Source organism: Pavona decussata, unplaced genomic scaffold (genome assembly GCF_977016875.1).
Source record: "Pavona decussata unplaced genomic scaffold, jaPavDecu1.1 SCAFFOLD_98, whole genome shotgun sequence".
NCBI lineage: Eukaryota > Metazoa > Cnidaria > Anthozoa > Scleractinia > Agariciidae > Pavona > Pavona decussata.
The window spans coordinates 3,010,723-3,031,969 of NW_028145514.1; the positions used below are offsets into that span (position 1 = coordinate 3,010,723).

The 21,247-nt window shown below is 40.2% G+C and overlaps 3 protein-coding genes and 1 pseudogene across 3 annotated transcripts; all 4 read left to right on the plus strand.

Moving 5' to 3' along the window:
• Window positions 1–1,589: 1,589 nt before the first annotated feature.
• Window positions 1,590–2,534, plus strand: LOC146472693 (adenosine receptor A1-like). Its single transcript, XM_085119237.1, has one exon. It carries the CDS (start codon window positions 1,590–1,592, stop codon window positions 2,532–2,534), a length of 945 nt encoding a protein of 314 aa, XP_084975363.1.
• Window positions 2,535–15,911: 13,377 nt separating this feature from the next.
• Window positions 15,912–16,535, plus strand: LOC146472694 (uncharacterized). Its single transcript, XM_085119238.1, has one exon. It carries the CDS (start codon window positions 15,912–15,914, stop codon window positions 16,533–16,535), a length of 624 nt encoding a protein of 207 aa, XP_084975364.1.
• An 821-nt stretch (window positions 16,536–17,356) lies between these two features.
• On the plus strand, window positions 17,357–18,508 carry LOC146472695 (uncharacterized; annotated as a pseudogene).
• Window positions 18,509–19,389: 881 nt separating this feature from the next.
• Window positions 19,390–20,859, plus strand: LOC146472696 (histamine H2 receptor-like). The gene has a single exon (XM_085119498.1). It carries the CDS (start codon window positions 19,534–19,536, stop codon window positions 20,539–20,541), a length of 1,008 nt encoding a protein of 335 aa, XP_084975624.1. The 5' UTR covers window positions 19,390–19,533; the 3' UTR covers window positions 20,542–20,859.
• Window positions 20,860–21,247: the final 388 nt, after the last annotated feature.

Here is a 21,247-nt window from a genome sequence, read left to right on the forward strand (position 1 = left end):
TTTACTTTTCATAAACTGGCCTATTTTAGCTTTAACCACAATGTCGAACAGGCTTTCTACGTTTATCTATTTCCTTTTTGCAGCTGAGCGGCAATTTCACTGAAAGTTGCGCGACCTGAGTTTCTGTTAAGCTTTTTTTCCTAAAGGCAAAAAAAAAGCTGCAGGTAGGAAAGAGTTTCCTTTTCGTAAAATGGTCTATTTTAGTTTTAACCACAATTTCGAACGGGCTTTCTACGTTTATTTATTTCCTTTTTGTAACTGAGCGGCAAATTTGCATAGTTAATTCTTCGACTCGCATGATATTTAACCGTCTGTTAATGACTCTATTAAGTAATTTTATGCGCCTTTGCGTTAGACACATTATCAAAACCTTGATCTTTGTACCCATTGCCTTGGTTTTGCTCCGTTTGCTGGGATGGAAGATGACACGACACCGTTTGGCATATTTTGGCCACACACGTGGCCGTTTATTGTTAGCAAAATATGACATAATGAGAGAACAATAACTCTAAATAAAACTGTACCCAGCAAAGGTGAGGGGATACACGCCACCGTTCTAGCACGATGAAAGAGTGGACTAGGACGCCCCCACCCAAAACCAAGGCAACTGGAAAATTTTACGTTGTTTAATAGTGGAAATGCTGCACCGCCCCTGCAAATGCAGCTACACGATAGGTACCTAGATATGTGAAGCGTTAAGTGGTCTTAGTCCTGGTAAACGTATATACAGTATAGCAAAGTCAGGAGGGCCTATAAATGTAACAATCATCTAAACGGCGGACAGTGCCAGAAGTTGTGTAGCCCCTGCGTACACTGGGAGGAACTGTTCGTGTAAAAGAGACAGCCTATGCATGTAACAATTATCTGTCACGCCAAACAGTTCCATAAGGTGCGTAGCCCCTGCGTACGCCCGAAGGAACTGTTTGTTCGCCTAGCGCTACTGTAAAATGCACTGGAAATATAAGAGATAAGTATTTATAACACCGAACAGGTCCTTACGGTGTGTAGCCCCTGCGTACACCCCGGGGAACTATTCGGAGAAATGGTCTTAAAGAGGAATTAGTGTAGATATCGGAGAAAATCGTCTGTTAATGACTCTATTAAGTAATTTTAACATGTCTCCATTTTGACTCGTAACAATATCATTTAACATGAGATTATGGTTACTTCCTCCTATCTTTCAATATTTCTGCTTTAACTTAACGCACTCACAGAGTGCCTATATTTTCTTATTGTTCGTGAAAAGCCTCATTGGGAAAGTTTAATAAAGTGTGCATGTATGTATGTATGAGTTCAGAATTTACTTCACATTTCCGCTTGCAACTTCAATATTTCTTCCGTCTTAAGGCAATATTTAAATATATGGACTTTTTCCAGCTGGCATTATATACATTAGTAATAAGGCTGACAGTTTTATAACAACGTAAAACTTTTTATTAAGTGCCGGTCGCCGAAAATGGATACTCAGTTGGCACCGATATTTCCCTGATTGAAACACACGTTTCATCCGTGTAAAATCAAGCAAATGACGGTGGGGAAAAGTTTGTGATTCCAAGAGAGGAAGTTGAAAATACTCGACCTACTTTGCTATGTTACTGTTCGAGAAAGACTGCTCCGATGTATCTCCTCCGATGTCCCTTTCTTTCTTCACGACAATCATTTCTATCGTCCTGATCTTCTTGACAGTGCCAACCAACTTTTTAATATGCCTAGCGGTGTTTAAAGAGCGTAAAATACTTCTTCGAAACGCATTCAACTGCCTGGTGGTCAACTTAGCATTCGCCGACCTCGTTGTTGGAGTTGTAGTGTTGACGATTTCTACCTACGTTCACATCTTAGAAGCAATATCAAACCATCCTCATTTACCAGTTCATTCAGTGCTCCACATCTCTTATTTAATTTGCTGTAATGCCTCAACGCTCAGTCTGACAGCAATGGCAGCTGAACGCTACATCGCTGTCGTCCATCCCGTCATCTACAGAAACAGGGTAAAGCAACGACACGCTTTCGCATCTTCTGTCGTTATTTGGTCTGTATCCATCGCGTTGCCTTTAGCTCTTTATTTCCAAGTTGGTTCCATTAAATACGCTTTCATTTTTGCCAATACAGCTATCGTTGCGACGTTGGTGATATTCTTCTTTACGTACATTTCCATTTATCGCAAACTCCACGCGCAGTTTAAAATGTCATCGCAAATACAGTCGGAAAGCGCGCAAATGCGAGCATTGGAACACGAGAAGCGCATCGTGAAGACATTTGTCCTCATACTGACGGCGTATCTCATTTGTTACGCGCCGTCATGTGTTATAATCTACATTTTGAACTTCTGCCGAAGTTGCAGTTGCATAACAATTCACTGGCTTAGAGATCTTCAGTTCGTCTTAATTTTGATCAACTCAAGTCTGAACCCTTTCCTTTATGCCTGGCAGATTCCTAGCTTCAGAAATGCTTTGTTAGCGCATCTTCCTTGCAAAAGAGAAAACAGACGTTTAAGCCGGGTGTCCCCCGAACAGCTATCGTTGCGACGTTGGTGATATTCTTCTTTACGTACATTTCCATTTATCGCAAACTCCACGCGCAGTTTAAAATGTCATCGCAAATACAGTCGGAAAGCGCGCAAATGCGAGCATTGGAACACGAGAAGCGCATCGTGAAGACATTTGTCCTCATACTGACGGCGTATCTCATTTGTTACGCGCCGTCATGTGTTATAATCTACATTTTGAACTTCTGCCGAAGTTGCAGTTGCATAACAATTCACTGGCTTAGAGATCTTCAGTTCGTCTTAATTTTGATCAACTCAAGTCTGAACCCTTTCCTTTATGCCTGGCAGATTCCTAGCTTCAGAAATGCTTTGTTAGCGCATCTTCCTTGCAAAAGAGAAAACAGACGTTTAAGCCGGGTGTCCCCCGATCGGCCAGTTGCCAATAATGGTGCGAACGCATAAACAATTTGTCAGGAGTAGGTAGGACTGAAGGGATGACAGAAACAAAACTCTAGTTCGCAAAATACTACATGTTTTAACGTAGGAATCTTGACACAAACTTATTAGGGTAATCGGAAAACAGAAGAAAATGCTCAAGCTAACAATGCCAAGAAATCCTGAATATGAGGAAAAAGACTTAATTGCCAAAAGTTACACTGCATAGCGCGACTGGGAAGGTCAACATAAAGTTTCAAAATGAAATCCTTTTTTTGCCAACACGCACTCGCAACAGAAGTAAAAATATTAACCAGAGCAAAAAAATCAGCCATGTTTACACAACAAGGAACATACACGAGATCGAGGTTTCGGTGATAAAGAATTGTTTTTGCGATTCTTTGAAGTTTAATTTTTTTAAACTCAGTAATGTCACCACGAAACTGGAGCGAAGAAAAATTGTTCTAAAAGCTTCAGGGCGGCTCTTCGATATTAGACCGGAAAACCATTGAGAGCAAACGGAGAAGCCTGGAGTAGATCAATGAAGTGTTCCTGTCTAAGTGAAAAAAAAAACTCTCTTCTCTCTGTTGTTGACAGTGTTCATGCCTGTATTGCGGTCATGACCTAAAGCAGTTCACCAAACTATATCTATGTAACACCTCCTTGATTCTGAGCTGGAAGTGGGTGGAGGCGTAGTCTAAGATGGCAAAACAATCTTCGGCAATGCAAGAGGATTGTTTTTCCATCTTAGATTCCTCCTCCACCTGTTTCCAGCTCAAAAACAAGGAGGTGTTACATATTCATTAGGAGAAACCCACACTTAACAGGCAAATGTAATTTTATGTAAATCTTTCGCCAGCTATTTAGTAATGTTTGTTTACTCAGTATGTATTTTCTGTTCTGTTCCTTTGGTATCATCACGGCGTAATAAGCTATATTTTTTCTTTTCTTGTAACGTTGTAATTGGTTGGTTGCTATATTTATTGGCGGTCATGTCAGTGTAATTAGCTATAATGTATACTTCTTGTATTTATTTCACACCCGCTAATGACTGAAGATGGATGAAGTTTCATTCGAAACTTGTTCACTTTAAGAAATGTCGTAACCTTCATAAAAATTATTTCAGTCATGCCAGCTGACTCTACGAAAATAGCAATTTTCATTATCAAGAAGAATATCGCTTGACGGAGGGCAGTTTAGAATTAGCGTGAAACGTATCCTGTGTAATAAGATGCATCATCAATGTTGCTACTACTAGTTTGTCCATTTTATTATTAAACAAACGAGATAGAAGTTCCCAACATTTTGAAACCATAGTTTGAAATAAAAATGTAGAATCAAAACGTTTGTGCCACGTTCCTTTTAGAGAAAGACTGCTTCCACTTCAATGCGACAGTTATTTCTCGTCTTTCTGATCACTTGTCCCTCGGAATACCAACCAACTTTTTATCCCGCTTAATTGCGCACAAAGGGCCACAAGAACATTATGCCAAATGCTCGGTGAAACTGACAACTTTGTAATGGCTGATCTCGTTCTCAGAGTTTTTGTGCTTTTTTCCGTGGACGTAGCCACTAAACATTTTTAATAAAGCAAAAGGACATTTTTATCATGGCGTATCTGATGGCACCATCTACAACTAAAACTATCCCTCAGTTTCCTGGTTGTTGTTGTTGTTGTTGTTGTTGTTGTTGTTGTTGTTGTTGTTGTTGTTGTTGTCCAAAATGGCGTTGATTGTGAAGCGTTCGCAAACGGTTTGCTTTTAGCGCATTGAGGGTTCTGGGGCTGTTACAACGAAAAGATGATGGCAATGATAGCATGTCGGGAGGCAAAGAAAGCGACCTCTATCGTCAGCTGCAGCAGCTTCAGTATACAAGTGACGGATCGAGGTACGTGTTAAGTATAATCTGTGCTGCGTGACTGTGTTATTGCGTAAGCACATGTCTGAAATGCAATGAAATGTTATTTATATTTCGAAACCTTGCTTCTTCCTTCGGATAAATGTTTAGATTTATATTTGAGTATAGAGAGATCGATCTATTTAAAGGAAAGGGGTTATCTAGCTGCTAAGTATTTCCTTATATATAACATATATTCAGAGTGAAGTATAATTGTATGTTCTATGTGTTAAGTCTAATTTAAAACAATTTTAAAATTGTTGAAAATAGAAGAAAATGTGAAATAAAGTTGTTGTTGTTGTTGTTGTCGCTTTGATCGTGAGCTTACGCAGCGTTTAGTCAAATATGGCGGCCTGAGTTTAAGCTGCTATCAGCTTCTTGTTTACGTGGGGCTGTTACCATGTATGGACTTCAGCTTAGTGATTGCAAACGCTTCTTCGCTTCGAGTTACAGTGCAGTCAGGGCTATCAACATTATGCAATTGAAAACAAGAAACTGTACACAAGAGTTATGATAGACATTCAGCACCACGTACTTGTTTTAGTTACTCCCTCCGCACTTGCTTTACACCAAAGTATTGGAAACAACTCCAGGAAATTTTTCCTGGCTAGAAAATGCTACAACATAAGATGTTTTCCACAATGCTGATATACTTAATTTTCTTTGACCTTTTATTTCAAAGTGGGTTGTGCCGCGCACCACAAGTCCTGGTGGAGGCCGATTCAAGACCATCTTCTCAAGCTGCGTTTCACCAAGTTTTTGTCAATTACTTCTTTATTGAGAATGATGTACGCAGGATGTTTGTCCCATGAACCTAGTTTAATGGCCTTAGCTCCCACGAGTCTCCTGTAGCTCAGTGGTAGAGCGTCCGAACTAGTAATCGGAAGGTCTTAGGTTCGACTCCTGATAGGAGCACTCGGATTTTTTTCCGAGTATGCCTGTGTCACTTTCTGGAATAATACATCATTCTCATTCATTCACCAGGCTTGAAATATAACATCACATTTATTTGATATACTTCTTTATTCTTTCTAACATGCTTTCTTAATGTTAGCTTACTGATTCAGGAAGTATTTGATGTGCAAGCTGGAGATTTTAATATTCATGCTTGTGCCTGTTTATTTTTTTGATCATCTAATAGACAGTAAGGCAGCAAATAAGTTTTTATCCTTTTATCTTCTTTTTCAGTTTCACAGGACAAATTTTCTCCGTTAATACCAACCTAAGATTTTTAATAATAAACACGAACAAATGAAATGAATGTAGCAAGCAAACGGCAAGCGTTCAAGGCGTTGATCGTTGTCTTTTTTAAAAGCTTTTAAAACAGCCTCGATCTCCGGCTGAAAACAATTAATGCAAAAGATATTTTTACCTATGTTGAAGTGTCTTGACAAGAACAGACATGTAAAACCAATACAAATGTTTCAACTTGGTGTTGCACACATTTAACACAATAAGCAAATCTTTCATGATAGAGTAACCAAATGTTAAACATATTCTCTCCTAATATGCTAGCGCTTGAATGAAAAGCAACGAGCAGCAGTTAGCGAACCACGCCTTGCGCAATAAATTCCCTCAATTAATTGTTTCTAGAATGCATTCAACGTCAAAATTTCAAAGTAATACGTAATATTTTTTTTTCCGGTCCAGTTCTGTTTTTTTTGTTTTTTAACACTGTCCGTCATTCGCCGGCCGCCATTTAAGTTTATGACCTCACTATAGTGTCGAGCCTGAACTCAATAAATTGCGATTCATTTAATTGGCTAGCGGTTTGTTTTTCTTGTCACGTAACCTAGTTAAGAGGTTGATGATTACGCTAGGCTGTTTATGAGAGCAAAATGTACGCCTTCCAAAAACCATTTCTCTCGCAAAAAGCAATGTGATATATTTAAATAACGATTCTTAATGTCAAGGCCACTTTATTTAATATTTATAGATTGTAGTTTATGCTTGTTTTGGCACAGGCGAAGAGAATGAGAGCAGTGAAATAATTTGGCCCATATTCAGCTATTTTCCGTTTCCTTGAAAATATAAAGATATTGTGCCGAAAAAATATCGAGTGCTTTTCAACATGCATTAACTTATTTCAATTTACCCTAAGATATAAATGAAATCGAATTTTCAAGGCTTTGGCGGTTTGTCTATTTTTTTGTTCGACATTTCCACATAAAAGCTCGAAATGAATGCAACATCAAGGTCCATCAAGTTCGCTTTCAAGAGAGCTTGATAGTAAAAGATAACATCCCTGTAGAGATGATGTCTGTTGTATACGTTAGCACTACGTCAGAAACGACCTGAAAGTAAAACTTGTTGTTCAGTAAAGTAGGAGAATTGATGCCGACAAGATTGATCAAAGATTCGAGTGTTGAATTACTGTTTTTATATTTATCAGCCGCTAAAAAATTAAAGGTTGTGATGAACATCCTTAACATTTGTTTCGTTTTTATAGGTTCCTCTAACACATTTTTTGCGTTGATTTGGATCTATTGTTTGCTGGACCTTCTTTCTTTTTGTAACTGAGTTTTCAAACTATATTAAAAAGTCTTTCGCACTCAACGAGAGAAGTTTGTCATTTTGGTCAATCATTGTAAAGGAAACATGGCGCTGGTTACATGCTTTTGTCATTTATTACACATATTCTCTCACCATAGTAATTGATTATGTCAGAGATCATTTAAGTCTTTTGCAGTATTACGTCCCCATCAAGAATTTCTTTTTTATTATTTCTTTGCAGGGAAAACGACCTGCTCATCAGTAGATTACGCATCCTAAAACAATTGTTGGGAAATTCACCCTGAAATAGAGTATTTTACCATTTTAATCGTCTCTGCTCGACTTAAAGAACCGGAGACATCACATTTTATGTTTGCCGTGAAGGCACAAATTCAAGCCTTGTTTAGAGTTGCCCAATGTATTTTAAAAGAGCATACCTTGCTCTCCTATGTAACAGTTAAAAGTGTAGTTTACTGTACAGTAAAAACCCACAAACAAGAACATGTGGATTAAGAACACCCAGGGTGAAATTTGGTAAAAAAGGAGCATTTTATAAGAACACATTCAGCCTGAAAATTGAAAATTGTTCTTCTATATAAAAACTCTTCCCTTTTCAGTTTAATCGAACAAACAGTGTCTGTAGCTTTACTGTGGTATTGCACTAAGATCTCTGTATAAATGCTAGTAATTACATCTGCTGTGTATAGCAAATGTACAACAACTGTATTTGGAATTAAAAGTCTTATAATTACATGAAAAATATGCAATAAAATGAATGTCACCATTTGTCAAAGTGTCAGTCACATCCTTTATTTTCAACAGACAGGGCCATGATAAGGAGAAAACACACAAAAAAAATTTAGAACACTTAAGAACACTTTCAGGCTGATTTCACCTAAAATTCCCGATATATAAGAACCCAATCAGCCTGAACCCCGGAAATGTGTGTTTTTGTATGCGGGTTTTTACTGTATATGCACTAAAAATATATTGCATAACTTCTGAAAGGATGAGGCATTTGTAAAGTTATTACGTTCATACGGTAACCATAACCAGACTTAAATAAATGCTATTAAAAAAGGAGTCGTGGAGCTCCACTTTTAGGCTTGGCTAAATATATATATTAAGAGCATGTGTACGTGTCTGACCACTCGGCAGCACCGCCTTCCTGAAAGATTGACAAAATATGACCAGATAAAAAAGCCACAAGCTTGTCATTCGGACGTTCTTGGACTCGTCAAAATAGTCTTCCTCCCGAGGACGATAATAAGTCGTTTCAAGAGTAAGGAATTGATAAAATAAAGATTTTAAAATCAAGCTTTCAAAACAAATAGAATCTAATCCCCGTTGACAGAATTGGGTGTCGTATAATTAGGTTTCCGGCCTGGTGAGTTATCACGAGAGTCAAGAAACGAGCCCCTGATTATATGATTCGATTCGATTCGATTCATTCTATTTATTATCATTCATTTTTGTTACTATCATCATTACTACCACTGTTACTAATATTTGTTAAAAACCAAATTACTCAGAGGGTTTTCCCTCAAAACTATTTGTTGGTCAAGGATGGGCTGATTACTTGGCCGAAATGAACAAAGATGGCACCTATGGAGATCATATCACTTTACAGGTTGCCTCGAACATTTTCAATATTCAAATAACTGTTCATTCTTCCCTCCGTGTGGAGGCGAACACAATAATTTCTCTATTTACGGTAGTGGGAGTTGATTTGAACCTAGGACACTTTGCAGAAGGGCAAGGGAACCATTATGTGTGCTTAGAGGAAGAGGATAATGCTGCTGAAAACTGTTCAAATGAAATGCAAGAGAACCAGGAAGTATGGAATGAAGAAGAAAACGAAACGGAGAAAGCGAAAGAAAATAATGACAAAAAAGAAAGAAAAAGAATAGTGGAACCAACAGAGAGGACAAGAACAGCGAAAGCGGGCGCTTGCGATGGCATATATAAGAATCAATATGAGAATGATAATCAGCAAAGAAGAAGATATTTGACCACCTTCGAAACGAAATCTTTGAAACAGCTCTACGATCTTACAGCAACTCAAACCCAAGTGATACCTGCATCCTTTTTCAGCAGACTAGGAATTTGTGCTCCCGATTTCGCCAGTGCGACGATACTTTCACTTACTTGCTACCGAAAACATATACTACTGTGGCGGATCCCCTGCTATAAAAAAGTTGGGTTAAGACGTTTAATTAATTAAGAGCAATCGTTGGCATCATGCATGGCTCGAATAATATGCCATAGGTTTAGGTTGTTTCAGAATTAAAAACATTTTTTAGCGCAAATAACATGCTATTTCCTTTGTTTAGTCATTTTTACCGTACTAGCGTGTTTTCGGTTGTTGTTATTGCTATACTTTGTTGTTGATATACCTGTTAGAGCAGTTTTTTGTGCCAGAACAGACAACAACTAACGTAAAATACACAGTGTGATACGAAGTTCAAAGTTCAATACGATGTAATAAGTAATTAAAGTTCCTGTTCAAAGTCTTAGTATTACAATGTCCTTTCAGTACTTTCGTGGCAGAAGAGATCACGATAGACTCTCCAGATATTCCTATGCATTTTTTTTTTCCCGTAACTGACCCAGCGGCTTTACAGCAGGCGGCTCTTGGCCTACAATCGTCGTCCGTCGAAACGTTTTGGGACACTTTATTAAAAGCGGGATGTTGTACTAATTTTGTATGGGAAATTTAACAAGGGGGGGAGGGGGGTCAGGAATTTCCCGAGGTAGTTACGCAAATGTTAAGGTGTCCAAAAAGTTATGACGAAGATTGTAGTTTTAATATAGCCACAAGCTACTGTAACCTGGGGCCCAAGATCCAGTCCATGGCCCATGGCCCTCTCCCTTATAACAAAGCCGCCATATTGAATATTGGTAAACCCTTGGATCGAAGTCCAGTACCAATAGATACGTTTTTGACTTCCTGTATATCAGAATATTTCAAAAAAAAAAAATACCTGGCATTAACTGTACGGAAAAGTTTTCAAAAATGATGGAATGCATTTTAAATATTCATTTCATACTAACAATCAACGGTTATGAACATCAGCGGTGTCGGTTACCACACATTGGAAATAAATCATTACAATCTTCGTCAGACGTTATTACAATTTGCGATACTTACCTTATCAGAAAATTCGTACGTTGGATTTATTACAAAACGCTGCACCCTTTATTACACAATGAGTACATTATTGCAAAATGCCGCGCTTATTCGAGGTGGACGCTTATTGGAAGGTGGGCGGTTTATCGAATAAATACGGTAACTTTTTACAAAATGCCGCAGTATCAATATTCATTTATCTCTTTTAATCCAGGTCGCCATTTCACTTGTCATACGTTCGAATACGACTCAAGTGGAGCATATTGACATGCGGTCTGTTTATATATAAGTTTGTATGTTGGATGAACTGATCCAGGTTCTCCTGGCCTTTATTGTTTTTCATGCCAAGCGAAAGTGATGGGTAAATAGTGGATCAGGCGCCATATTAGTGTCTTTGTACTCACTGTTTTCTTTGTTTTTTCCCCTTTTTTGTGGCTACCCTCCACTATAGTGCATGGAGCCACTATGGGGGTGTTAACATAATATCAGCGCGACTTTCATTCCGGTACGAGTTCACTCCTGTTCCCTCTCATGGCTCTGTATTAGTTTACATGATACTAGCAGAAAATCTCATACGTGAGCAAGATTCTCATTTCAGTACGAAACCTCAGGTAAACGTGGTACGACTGTTCCTTCCGGCATGAAATCACTCTCTCAGAAATCTGAAACGGGTAGCGGGTGGCATAGTCTACGACATCCAATCCAAGATGGTGTCACGGTCACGTCGGCCGACATAAGCTGTCCCCTCATGTAAACACGGTATGAATCACGATGTCATGCCACTATGAAACTTGCACCGGGGCGAGTTTTCACATGTAAACACCACCTATGTTATCACCTCTGTTCGTGCACACGGCTGCTACTGTGTAGGTTGAAATGCAAGCTCAATTTACATAGCAAGTTCAATTTGTCTCAAAAGGGAGGCGAATAGTTCTGCGAGTTATCGTACTATTAGGAGTTAAACAGATTGGCTATTTCCCGAGGATTTTCAGCTGAAGATCTTAACGGCGTACCATTACCTGGGTCAGTGGATGCACTGGCTGATATTGGCGTCGAGACTCGATCAGGAATTGTATGCGATTTGGAATTCAGCTTTAATATCGTCAAAAACCGCTTCGGGTTTGTGTTTAGGTTGGACTCGACAGAACCAAGAAACTCATCATGGCTGTTCCACTGCATGCGCTTAACTGTTTTGTGCAAGTTTTTTAACTTCTCCGTCAGGTGCCTCGAGGAAGATAGTTTCAGCTTTTGTCTTATAGATTCCTTTAATTAAGTATGGCACCAGACATCCAAGCTATGGGATTCCGTCCCTTAAGCCTCTTGGTCTGTATATAGTTAGAGACCGCTAAGGAAATGTGTCTTTCCATTGCTACTAATTAGTAAATATAACGTCATTCGCTATGATCGAAGAGAGGTTAATTGCTGACAGAGCCGTACACAGACACTTAAAGTCGCCTTTTGCATAATCTCAGGGTTTTTGGTGGGGCTTTTATAAAGGCGTTAAACTGGAAAATAATGACGCTATGGTCTGTAAAAAAAAAACCCGTATCTTTTGGAGACAATAGGTCAGTTATATTGACATTGTTGCCCCGAGTGGGTTTTTCATTGATTTGTGCATGTCAAGAGGTGGTCGTGAAGGGTTTCAATAAAGGCTAGTTCGTTAACACCCGATGCGCTGTCAATGGAGTCCCAGAGGATGCCTAGCAAATTGATCTCACCCGAAATTACCCTATATTCGAACTGGCACAAACTGCATGGAGAAAGAATACATCCATCCAACTTGGGTCTTCATTGGATGGCCCATAGCAAAAACGGAATAAAATTCTTTGACCAGTAAGCGTAAGTAATTTCGGCAAAAATGGTCCCAAGCTGTTGCAGCTCGGCTTCTGTTTCAGGTTTAAGTTCTTTGACAGCTTTGAAGAAAGCTGCTTTAGTTGCGATAAGAACTCCACCACCACCTCGATCAGACCGATCTCTCCTAAATATTGTAAAGCCAGAATGCAATATTTCAGAGTTGCCGATATTTTGGTTCAAGCATGTCTCATTGACACATTTAAGGTCAGAGTTTTCAGTGAACACCAGGTCCTGGAAGCGATGAAGAATACACACGGATTACTAGTTTATTGTGCTGTCTTTGTGTTAACTTTTTAAGTTTCTGGCATTCATCACGAGGCAATTGATCTTATCAGCAGTCGACGAAGAAACCGGTCCAGGGTTCAGATTGATGTCACTAGACATCAAGAGGAAGAGGCGAAAGGTAGCATCTGAGTTGTTGTAGTAACAAACGTGGCACATTTTCATTACATGACACAGTAATAAATGTTGACTTAATAGCCAAAAACAGAAAAATAGCAACCGCTTTCACAGAGCTTTTCGAGTGAAGACCTGATTCCTTTAAAAATGTCAACAATCCATCGAAGGACAATCGTTTTCGGTAAAACGGTAATAAAAATTGTGAGAATGAAAAAAGGTAAAAGGAGTCCAAGACTAGCGGTACCTCTAAGACTACAGGCCGTTTGACCACGAGTCATCCTTCTGTCATTATATCTTTTTAGCCCAAGAGCATGCTCAAACCGCAAAACGGACCACATGGAAGACAAAATGACTATATCGTCATATATATACATGGCTGAATCTCAGTTTATGTCAGTAAGGTGGAACTGAGGTGCCAACAAAAGGGATCTGTCTCATATGGTCTCTCACTTACTGTCTTGTCGGGGACAAGGTATCGGAAAGCGGCGCAGAACCATCTCCAGCTGGCTTAAGCGAACCGTGCATGGTCATGGTACAACGCTCCGGCAAAGTGTCCAGAGGTACCGCTGTAGGCTGTATTTATCTCTCTTTTTCAGCCATATTTTAAAAGGCTGCCAAGTCGCCCGAAGACATCGTAGGGAAAGAAGTGTTTCATTTAAGTCCCTTGTCATGTCCTTGTCAAATTGTCGACGGGTATTGTGTAAATACATGTACGCGTTGGGTGGGGGGGGGGGGGGGTGTGGTTGCAACCCTTAGGTGTCCAAGATCAAGGGCCTGTTTCACAGTAAATTCCTCCGCGAGTCTGGAGAGATTTTCGGAAAAAATGTCAGGGAACATGAGATAATTACGATACAGCAAGATATTAAAACTTGGGAAATTAGAAATCTTTTCCGTGAACGTCACCGAAAAATTGAGAGGATATTCCAAATTTCCGGAAGAGGGTAATTTTATTGCACAAAAATGCCTGGAGAGGCCCATGTGTATTTTTATGCCCTTGTCAAGTGGAGAAAAAGCGCTGGTCATGTTCTGTGTAAAATAGTATCGTATCGAGTATTAGTATTAGTGAGATATAATAATAATAATAATAATAATAATAAGAAGAAGAAGAAGAAGAAGAAGAAGAAGAATAATAATAATAATAATAATAATAATAATAATGATGATGATGATGATGACGATGACGATGATATCAGCAATTTTGTTAAAATGAGCTTTGGTGAATAGCATAGTGCTACGTAACATTTTTCTCACCTTTTAATTGTCTTTAGAGACTATTTCCGCCCCAAATATTAAAAAAAACTAATTTGACGCACTGGCGACCGCAATCCCCTAATCCTTATGTGAATAACTCCTGACTCGCGGGGATTTCAGAGGTCGATGTGTCGACGACTTCAAACAAAAGAGACACGCACGTTATCACTTGTGGACTTTTAGCCTGTTTATGTAGACGGCGGATTCACGGCTGTTGTCGATCACGCCGCCGAGTTGAAATAGTTCTGTATTATCGTGTTTAAATTGACAGCTGACATACACAGCGTGATATAGAGATAGAAAGAACAACACATGATGGAAAACAGGGGAGCCGCCGTTATTTCCTGGCGCGCTACTTGCCTTCAAACTTCATTGGCAAAGACGGTGTTAGAGCGAAAAGTCAAGTACGATTTTTTACGAGCCTGACAGGGGTGCTGACAGGCAGGAAAAACAAACGAGGCCTTTTTTACCCAGCTAGAACCAGCGTTTTAATAAAAATTCTCAGCAAGCCAGCTATTTAAAAACGTTCCAGCCCGTTAACCGTCTAATGTATTCAGTTCCCAGTCAACTCTATTCCAGCCTACAAAGCGGGTTTTTACTCGAGCGGCCCCATCTGTAACCTGCAATCAGGGGTTCTTTTTTTCGGGGGAGTGCGAAAGTGTGGCAGCGCGAGAGTCGGCGTTCGGGAGAAGGGAGTAAAAAAGGAACGCCAGATACATTACTGGACGAGTCGTCTGCCGCCCCTTGTGTGCTTACGTGATGTTTTCTTGTGTCATGCTTTTAAGGTAAGCCAATCAGATTTTACCGGAAATGAATACATCTTCAGCTAATTCCCAAAATTCTAAAAATATTTTTGAACACTCAATATTATGCTACGAACAAATGAAATCTATGATTTTAAATGCCAATTCTAAAATTTCTCAAACTACACAATGGCTTTCTCTAAGCCGAAAAAAGCTGAGCTCTCGAAATTAAATATTTCTAAACTTTTAGGCATGAATCGACGAGACAACTAGTCAAAAAGAAGGTCAAGAAGGCAACTGAGGTGTTCCTTACATCGACAGAAGTCAGAAAGCGGTCCATGAACAGCATCTTCCAATACTTCTCCTCGTGGTTCCGCTTAAAGAAGTTTTTCGCGTGGATGGTGCGTTTCCGTGTCAAGTTACGAAATGCAGTCGAACAGCGCAGGACTGGTCGCATAATTCTCACTGAGAACTCCAAGACAGATCCAATTACCCCTGATGAGTTGGAAAGTGCTGAGAGGGAAATAATCAGACATGTCCAAAACGAGAGCTTTGAAGAAACGGTCTGGTTCCTCAGTTCCGATAGGTGAAGGGGTGAGGAAACGGCATATTAAGAAAACCAGCAAGGTCATCAAGTTAGATCCTCGATTATTAGACGGCGTTTTGCGCGTCGGAGGGAAGCTAGGCAATGGGCCTTTTCAACCAGAGTCAAAGCATCCTATGATTCTACCCAAGTCTCATCATGTCGTCACACTAATTATTCGTCACTACCATCAGGTATCTGGGCACTCAGGGGTAGAGTATGTTCTTAGCCTGTTAAGAGAAAGAGTTTGGATCATTGGCCCCAGGGCTGCGGTACGAAAGTCTCTCCGCTCTTGTGTCTATTGCAAGAAAAGACAGGTCTGGGTTGGCGAGCAGAAGATGGCAAATCTGCCTAAAGACAGAATCACACCAGACAGGCCCCCGTTCACCCATGTAGGCGTTGTTATGGAGTTCTCTACACGTGCTTAGTGGTACGCGCGATACACATCGAAGTTGTCCACAGTTTGGATACCGATTCCTTCATAAACAGCCTGCGGCGTTTCATGGCCAGGAGAGGGAGTCCGGAGCGCATAAGGACTGACAATGGCAGTAATTTTGTGTCTGGGGAAGCCGATCTAAGACGTGCCATTAGCAACTGGAATCAAGATAAGATAAGGAATTTCCTTCTTCAAAGGAATGTGGAATGGCGTCCAACCCCCCGGGTGGCGCACACCATGGAGGAGTATGGGAACGTTGCATCAGAAGTGTTCGGAAGGTGTTAAACCCTTTGGTTCGAGGGCAATTGCTTGACGACGAATCGTTGTCAACGCTTATGTGTGAAGTGGAGTCGATTGTTAACGGTAGGTCCTTGGCTAAGGTTTCTGACGATTCCCGCGACCTCGAGCCTCTCACGCATAACCACCTTCTCTTTCTACGGGCTGGCCCATCGCTACCACCTGGGGTCTTTGCACTTGAGGATCTTTATTCCCGTCGTCGATGGTGCCAGGTTCAGTACCTGTCTGATGTGTTTTGGCGCAGGTGGACGAAAGAATATCTTCCCGGTTTACAGGAGAGGCAAAGGTGGACCAAGCCGCAACGAAATTTTCAAGTTGGGGACATTGTACTCATTGCTGACGAGAAGACTCCAAGAGGGCTATGGCCTCTTGGTCGCAATGTCAATGTGAAAACAAACAGGAACGACGGATTCGTAAGAAGCGTCATGCTGAAGACCAGACCTACGATACTAGAACACCCTTTTGACAAGTTAGTCCTGTTGGAAGCAGCAGTGTCTCAAGAGGATAAATCACCGGAGCAGGACGTTCAATGAATAATTTGTCCAAAGATGAACTTGAAATTAGGAACTGTATGACTATTGCAACCAGCATCTGCTTAGTCTATAGTTTTTTTAATCCGCCCTCTCTTCTCAACTGTGTAAATGCTTAAACTTCGCATTTAGGGGTCGGAATGTAGGATTTAAACGTAAAAAAAAATTCCTTTTACTCCAGATTTTTCTTGCTCATTATGCTTATTATGCTTACCACGCATTCCCCCGGCGCTGCATATTTTAGTCACCTTTGCTTGTACTTTAGGTTTTTGGGGCCTCAACCACTCATTATAATTTTCTCGTTGTCAACGCTCTTTGTCAGATCGATTTTCACGAGACTTCTCATCCTTCTACGCCCGATTCATTTTTTGGTTGTGTCCCGGAAAACATTTGTAAGTGCGCAGTTTGTCAGTTGTTATTTCTTGTCTTTTCCCCTTCTAATTATTTATGTTATTTCTTGCTGTAGTCGTACCATCACGATCATCATCATTTACTTAACTCTTCAACAATTTACCGTTCTTGGCCTTCGCCATAACTTCAATTTCAAGAGTAGATGCGTTCGAATTCCAGCGCAAGACCAATAAAGTTCACTGATTAGTTGTATTGCCGTCTCAGTGTCAATTACAGCCAGAGCTTGACAAACAAGTTGAAAAGTTAATCAGAGCCTGCTACCCATGCCAACTGGTTGGACCCAGACCAAAACCAGAGCCGATAAGGTCTGCACCACTACCCCAAGGACCGTGGAGTGAAATTACTATCGACTTACTAGAGAGGTTGATTATTATTCAAAGTGGCCAGAAATAGCTTGTCTGACCAAGACTGTTATCAAATGTATGGAGAGCATGTTTCGCACTCATAGTTTGCCTGAAACATTCAGGAGTGATAATTATAATGGTCCACCGTTTGCGGCCCGAGAATTTGAAGGATTCTTTGAGTACTTAGCAATGGATGACAAGAAAGACATCCCATATTGACCTCAAAGTGATGGTGAAGTAGAGAGGCTCAACAAAACCCTCATGAAGGCAATCAGAATAGCACAGCTACAAGGCAAGGATTGGAAAAGATAAGTCCAAGTCTTTCTTTTCCAGTATCGTAGCACTTCCCATACTGTCACTTCACTGTCTCCAGCTGAGCTTCTTATGGGAAGGAAACTAAGAGATAAGTTGCCTCAGGTTCAACCTCCTCGTGAACAAGCTACTGGAGCAGAGTGGCAAATTCTTCTCAGAGAAAGGTATGCCCGCAGAAAGCTAACAGAGAAAGTGTATGCTAATTCAAAGAGACATGCAACGACAAATGACATAGCAGAGGGCAACCTGATCCTGCTACGTCAGAACCGAGAAAACAAGTTGTCTCCAAAGTTGGAACCGGAGCCATATCGGGTCGTGGAGAAGAATGGAAATGCCGTTGTCATTGAGAATTCCGCCGGCCAGAGCAAAATGAGAAATGCTGGTAACATGAAGAAATTTGTAGACCGAGGAACTGAGAGGGGTGCTACAGAAACCAAGTTCCCCGCTCCATCAATAGCAACTGATACGCCTAAGGAAGGTGTTACTTTCAAGCAAGATCCAGTAGGTGGATTTCAGCAAAATTCCCAACCACAAACTGTACCTCCTTTGCTGAGTCCAGCTCCAGAACAGCCACAGAGTCGTCTGGTTAGGAAAAGAGAAACCCCCAAGTGGATGAAGGACTTTGTTTGCAAATAGCGACTGAACTCTTCAAGACTGTTTATCATGTATCTATTGCTGACATTTTTATTCAATCGCTTTGAGACATTAGACTGTTAGAGCCCAGATTAGTTCGTCTTATTTTATTAGACTTTATGGGAATCTTTATTAAGTTGGAGAGGGATGTAGTGTATGCCCATATATGGTATTTCCTTATTTGGAAATGAACATGTGTTTTTGTAAGAGGACGCCATCTTGAACGGGGAATTAAAAACGTTGTGTTGTTTACCTGTCTTTGTTTGATCCGCAAACGCTACAGATCCGCGGCACGTGACATGCTCTGCCCCAATGGGAAAACGTATTTGATTTGGGAGGTATAACAATTGCAGTTATTTACTTGCTATGATTCTCTGTATCTCTGGGGCACTCGGCCGCTTCTGATAACTCTGTTATGTAGTCCTTAGGACTGGATAAGAGATAGGTATTCTTTATAAATAAATCTCTATTAAACAGAATGTATATTGTAGTTGCGAAAAAGGTTTTTTCTTATTTTGAATTTTGGAAGCAGCAGGCGGTATGTTGTCAACCCAGGGTTTTCAATTTCACTGAAAGTTGTTGCGCGATCTAACTGTCTAATAAGCTTTTTTCCTAAAGGGTAAAAAAAAGTTTGCAGGAAGTAAAGAGTTTACTTTTCGTAAAATGGTCTATTTTAGTTTTAACCACAATTTCGAACGGGCTTTATACGTTTATTTATTTCCTTTTTGTGACTGAGCGGCCAATTTGCATAGTTAATTCTTTGACTCGCGTGATATTTAACCGTCTGTTATTAAATGACTGTAAGTAAATTTAACATCTCTCCATTTTGACTCGCAACAATATAATTTAACATGAAATTATGGCCACTTCTTCCTATCTTTTAAAATTTCTGCTTCAACTTACGGTATCCACATGCGCTCACAGAGTGCATATATTTTCTTATCGTTCGCGAAAAGCCTCGTTGGGGAAGTTCATTAAAGTGTGCATGTATGTATCGTATGTATTCAAAATTTACTTGTCGTTTCCGCTTGCAATTTGCTCCGTTTTAAGGCAATATTTAAATATAACGAATTTTTCCAGCTGGCATTATATACATTAGTAATAAGGCTGACAGTTTTAAAACAACGTAAAACTGATACCGCTTTTTATTAAGTGTCAGTCTCCGAAAATGGATACTTAGTTGGCACCGATATTTCCCTGATTCAAACACACGCTTCATCCGCGTAAAAGCAAGCAAATGGCAGTGGGGAAAAGTTAGTGATCCAAAGAGAGGAAGTCGAAAATACTCGACCTACTTTGCCATGTTACTGTTCGAAAAGAACTGCTCCGATATTCCTCCTCCGATGTCCCTCTCGTTCCTCACGACGATCATTTCTATCGTCCTGATCTTCTTTACAGTGCCAACCAACTTTTTAATATGCCTAGCGGTGTTTAAAGAGCGTAAAATCATTCTTCGAAACGCGTTCAACTGCCTGGTGGTCAACTTAACATTCGCCGACCTCGTTGTTGGAGTTGTAGTGTTGACGATTTCTACCTACGTTCACATGTTAGAAGCAACAACAAACCATCCTAATTTACCAGTTCTTTCAGTGCTCCACATTTCTTATTTAATTTGCTGTACTGCCTCAACGCTCAGTCTGACAGCAATGGCAGCTGAACGATACATCGCTGTTGTCCATCCCGCTATCTACAGAAACATGATAAAGCAACGACACGCTCTCGTATCTTCTGTCTTAATTTGGTCTGTATCCATCGCGTTGCCGTTAGCTCTTTATTTCCAAGTCGGTTTCATTAAATACGCTTTCATTTTTGCCAATACAACTATCGTTGTGACGTTGGTGATACTTTTCTTTTCGTACATCTCCATTTATCGCAAGCTCCACGAGCAGTTTAAAACGTTATCGCAAATACAATCGGAAAGCGCGCAAAGGCGAGCATTGGAACACGAGAAGCGCATCATGAAGACGTTTGTTCTCATACTGACGGCGTACCTCATTTGCAACGCGCCGTCATGCGTTATGATCTACATTTTGAACTTCTGCCGAAGTTGCAGCTGCATAACAATTCACTGGCTTAGAGATCTTCAGTTCGTCTTAATTTTGATCAACTCAAGTCTGAACCCTTTCTTTCATGCCTGGCAGATTCCTAGCATCAGAAATGCTTTGTTAGCGCATCTTCCTTGCAAAAGAGAAAACAGACGTTTGAGCCGGGTGTCCCCCGATCGGCCAGTTGCCAATAATGGATGCGAACGCATAAACAATTTGTCAGGAGTAGCTAGGACTGAAGGGGTGACAGAAACAAAACTCTAGTTTGCAAAATACTACATGTTTTAAAGTAGGAATCTTGACACAAACTTATTAGGCTAATCGGAAAACAAAAGAAAATGCTCAAGCTAACAATGCCAAGAAGTCCTGAATATGAGGAAAAAGACTTAATTGCCAAACGTTACACTGTATAGCGCGACTGGGAAGGTCAACATAAAGTTTCAAAATGAAATGCTTTTTTTTGCCAACACGCACTCGCAACAGAAGTGAAAATATTAACCTGAGAAAAAAGCAGCCATGTTTATACAACAAGGAACATTCACGAGATCGAGGTTTCGGTAATAAAGAATTGTTTTTGCGATGCTTTGAAGTTTAATTTTTTAAACTCAGTTATGTCACCACGAAAGTGGAGCGCAGAAAAGTTGTTCTAAAAGCTTCAGGGCGGCTCTTCGTCATTAGACCCGAAAAACATTGTGATCAAACGGAGAGGCCTGGAGTAGATCAATGAAGTGTTCCTGTCTAAGTGAAAAAAAAAACTCTCTTCTTTCTGTTGTTGACAATGTTCATGCCTGTATTGCGATGAGGACGTAAAGCAGTTCACCAAACTATATCTATGTAACACCTCCTTGATTTTGAGCTAGAAGTGGGTGGAGGCGAAGTCAAAGATGGAAAAGCAATCTTCGGCAATGCCTGAGGATTGTTTTTCCATCTTAGATTCCTCCTCCACCTGCTTTCAGTTCAAAATCATGGA